At 34.8% G+C, this 2,874-nt stretch overlaps 1 protein-coding gene across 2 annotated transcripts in view; it reads left to right on the plus strand.

The window, feature by feature from the left end:
- LOC106464928 overlaps nucleotides 1-2,874 on the plus strand; it is a 48,430-nt gene that overhangs the window by 37,174 nt on the left and 8,382 nt on the right. For both annotated transcript variants that reach the window (XM_022392739.1, XM_022392740.1), the window contains exon 12: nucleotides 632-719. In XM_022392739.1, the coding sequence (XP_022248447.1) occupies nucleotides 632-719 (88 nt within the window). The remainder of the gene's footprint in view (nucleotides 1-631; nucleotides 720-2,874) is intronic.

Raw genomic sequence — 2,874 nt, forward strand, 5'->3', positions numbered from 1 at the left:
AACGCCCCCACGGCTGAAAGGGCGAGCATGTTTGGTGGGAAGGGGATTCGAACCCGCGACCCACAGATTGCGAGTCGCGTGACCTAACCACCTGGCCATGCCGGGCCATTTCATAGTTGGAAGTTAGTTTTATTGGTGAAGAAGAAAGCACGTTGCAGGAGCCAAATATCTATTAACTTTTAATTTTTGACGAGTGATGTTTAATATGTTGAAATTACACCTTATGAAACACATTAATAAATTAATTAACGGCCGGGTTATCCACGCCAAGTTCTAGCCATAATTGTCTCCAATTTTGAATTGCTGGTCAAAGAAGGGCAAGCAGTAAGCAGCACACGCTCCCTACAGGGCTACTGTGTACCTAATAACTAGATTGACCCTCACTTTTATGATACACTCAAAGGTGAAAGTGCGAAGTCTATTTAGCAACATATCACTGGTCTGAAGTTTTTACCGTTTGATCTGCAGCCCGGAGCGTAACTGTTAGATCATACCCAGTTCAACTATGTCTGTGAAATTTTCATTTCAAGAATGAACATTTCGTAATGGTTACGTTTCTTTGTTTATGATAAAAATGTAAGTCACATAATCCAAGGTTTCTACATTTAATTAGTTTTGCCGTTTCTTACAGGTAGTCGTTTATTTCAACAGCCAAGGAATAAATGTTGATAATTCAAGACTTACTGACGAACTTGGTATACTTAAAGGCAACCATAGAGGTAAGACATAATTATGTCTAATATGGTATAGTTAAACATGCGGTATTCTTGACTGCAAGATAACTAGATAACAAGTAGTCAGTATTTGCAATATGACAGAAGAATAGAGGATTCACGATAAGCACGAAATGGAAAAGGTACTGAGGAGAAGAAACCAGATATGACTAAAAAATACAGATCTGTGTTATTCAAGTATAACACAGAGTGTAAAGTAAAAATATAAAAATTATCACAATAAGAGCTGAGAGTAAATTAAAATGAACTGATCAGTAATTAAAAGCAAACTTGTGTATGCAATGGGCTAAACAGCTGATCAGAAAACTCTTTGTTCAGCTATAGCAGCCGTTAACTTTAAATTACAAACCAAAGGGAACTAGTTGGTAGCACCCACCACCTAAAGTGTTACTCTTGTTCAAACAGCAGGAATTAGTGTCGCTTTTATAATTCACCCACAGCTGAAAGTACGAATCGTGTATGGCATCACGTCTCGAACCCGAGACATTCAGATTACCAGTCCGATACACTAACTACAAGAACACATGTATACCGGTAATTATTAGAGAATATCATTAAATTTGAAAATCGACAAAAGTACATATAATCGTTTATAATGTTTTCTGATTTCATATTTAAATTCGTTTCTACCAAATAGTTTACTATCAGTTAACTTTTCAAGTACTGGTTAATTAATTAAAAGGCAAACTTACTGACCCTAATTAGTATGCCTGGCGGAGAAATGTAAATTATGATCGCACTAATGTGTTCATAACCAGTAGATCAATTAGAAACAGGACACTATTGTAATTAGATCATGTTAGATTCTGGCTGAAGTACAAAAATAGACAAAGATATAAATATTTCAGCAAATTCTTATTACTGTTTGATTCAAAATCAGGAACATTTGTTTGTTTGTTTGTTTGGAATTTCGCGCAAAGCTACACGAGGGCTATCTGCGCTAGCCGTCCCTAATTTAGCAGTGTTAGACTAGAGGGAAGGCAGCTAGTCATCACCACCCACCACCAACTCTTGGGCTACTCTTTTACCAACGAATAGTGGGATTGACCGTCACATTATAACGCCCCCACGGCTGAAAGGGCGAGCATGTATGGTGTGACGGGGATTCGAACCCGCAGATTGCGAGTCGAGCTCCCTAACAACCTGGCCATGCCGGGCGACTATCACTTTTAAAATATGTAACTTTTAACACTCATGTTATGAAAACGAAATAATCATTAAATATTAAATCACTAAATATATTAAATAATAATTCTTCAACTGAACAATCTTGTATATCCAACACACACAAGCACAAATGTGTGAATGTAGAAGGAAAAGATGAAAACAAAAAGTAAAGAGTGAAAACCTCTTGAACATTCCATTTAATTCACCCAAAATATATATACATATATATATATATGTATATATCAAAATTTTGCGCATTTTATACTTTTACAGTGTAATGATGATTTATCTACACTAGCTTTATAGTTAATGTAACGATCAACAGATGGCAGCGCTGCTAAAATGCTCATTTTTGCAAGATAAGGTTATCTTAAATGTACGTTATACACACACACACACACGCACACACAACCCTGATTTGTTTACATCATTGTTCATTATAAGTAATCAAAGAGTGTTTCATGTACATATTTCCTCTCATTAAAGAGTTGTTTCAAAGTTGTGAAATACCATACTGATTATTATGATTTCCCCGAGACCACTTCTTAGATTACCGTCTATGTAAATAAATGAGGTGAATAATCGTAATTATTTCGTTTACTAACAAAAATAGTAATTACCTTGATTGGGAAAAAAGATACAATCATAGAGTATAAAGACTTATGAATAATACTAGTAGTAATAATAATAATAATAAAATATACCTTATATTTTCTCAGATATATACAAAATCCATTTATTGACATTATTTATCATCGACCTACTGCACATTTTAGCTTCAAATAGTCACGGCTCTCTCATCTAGTTTTCTAGAACGTAATTACGTAACAATGGTGTACATTAAGCTCTTTTGTTTAATTAAGAACAGTTAGGTAGTAGTCTCCACGAAATACTGAATAAATATTCAAACGACAAAAATTTAGTTTTTGAAAGTTACATTCTAAAGTATCCACTAGGAGTAATATACTCACAA

The sequence above is a fragment of the Limulus polyphemus genome, unplaced genomic scaffold (genome assembly GCF_000517525.1).
Source record: "Limulus polyphemus unplaced genomic scaffold, Limulus_polyphemus-2.1.2 Scaffold1786, whole genome shotgun sequence".
Classification (NCBI taxonomy): domain Eukaryota; kingdom Metazoa; phylum Arthropoda; class Merostomata; order Xiphosura; family Limulidae; genus Limulus; species Limulus polyphemus.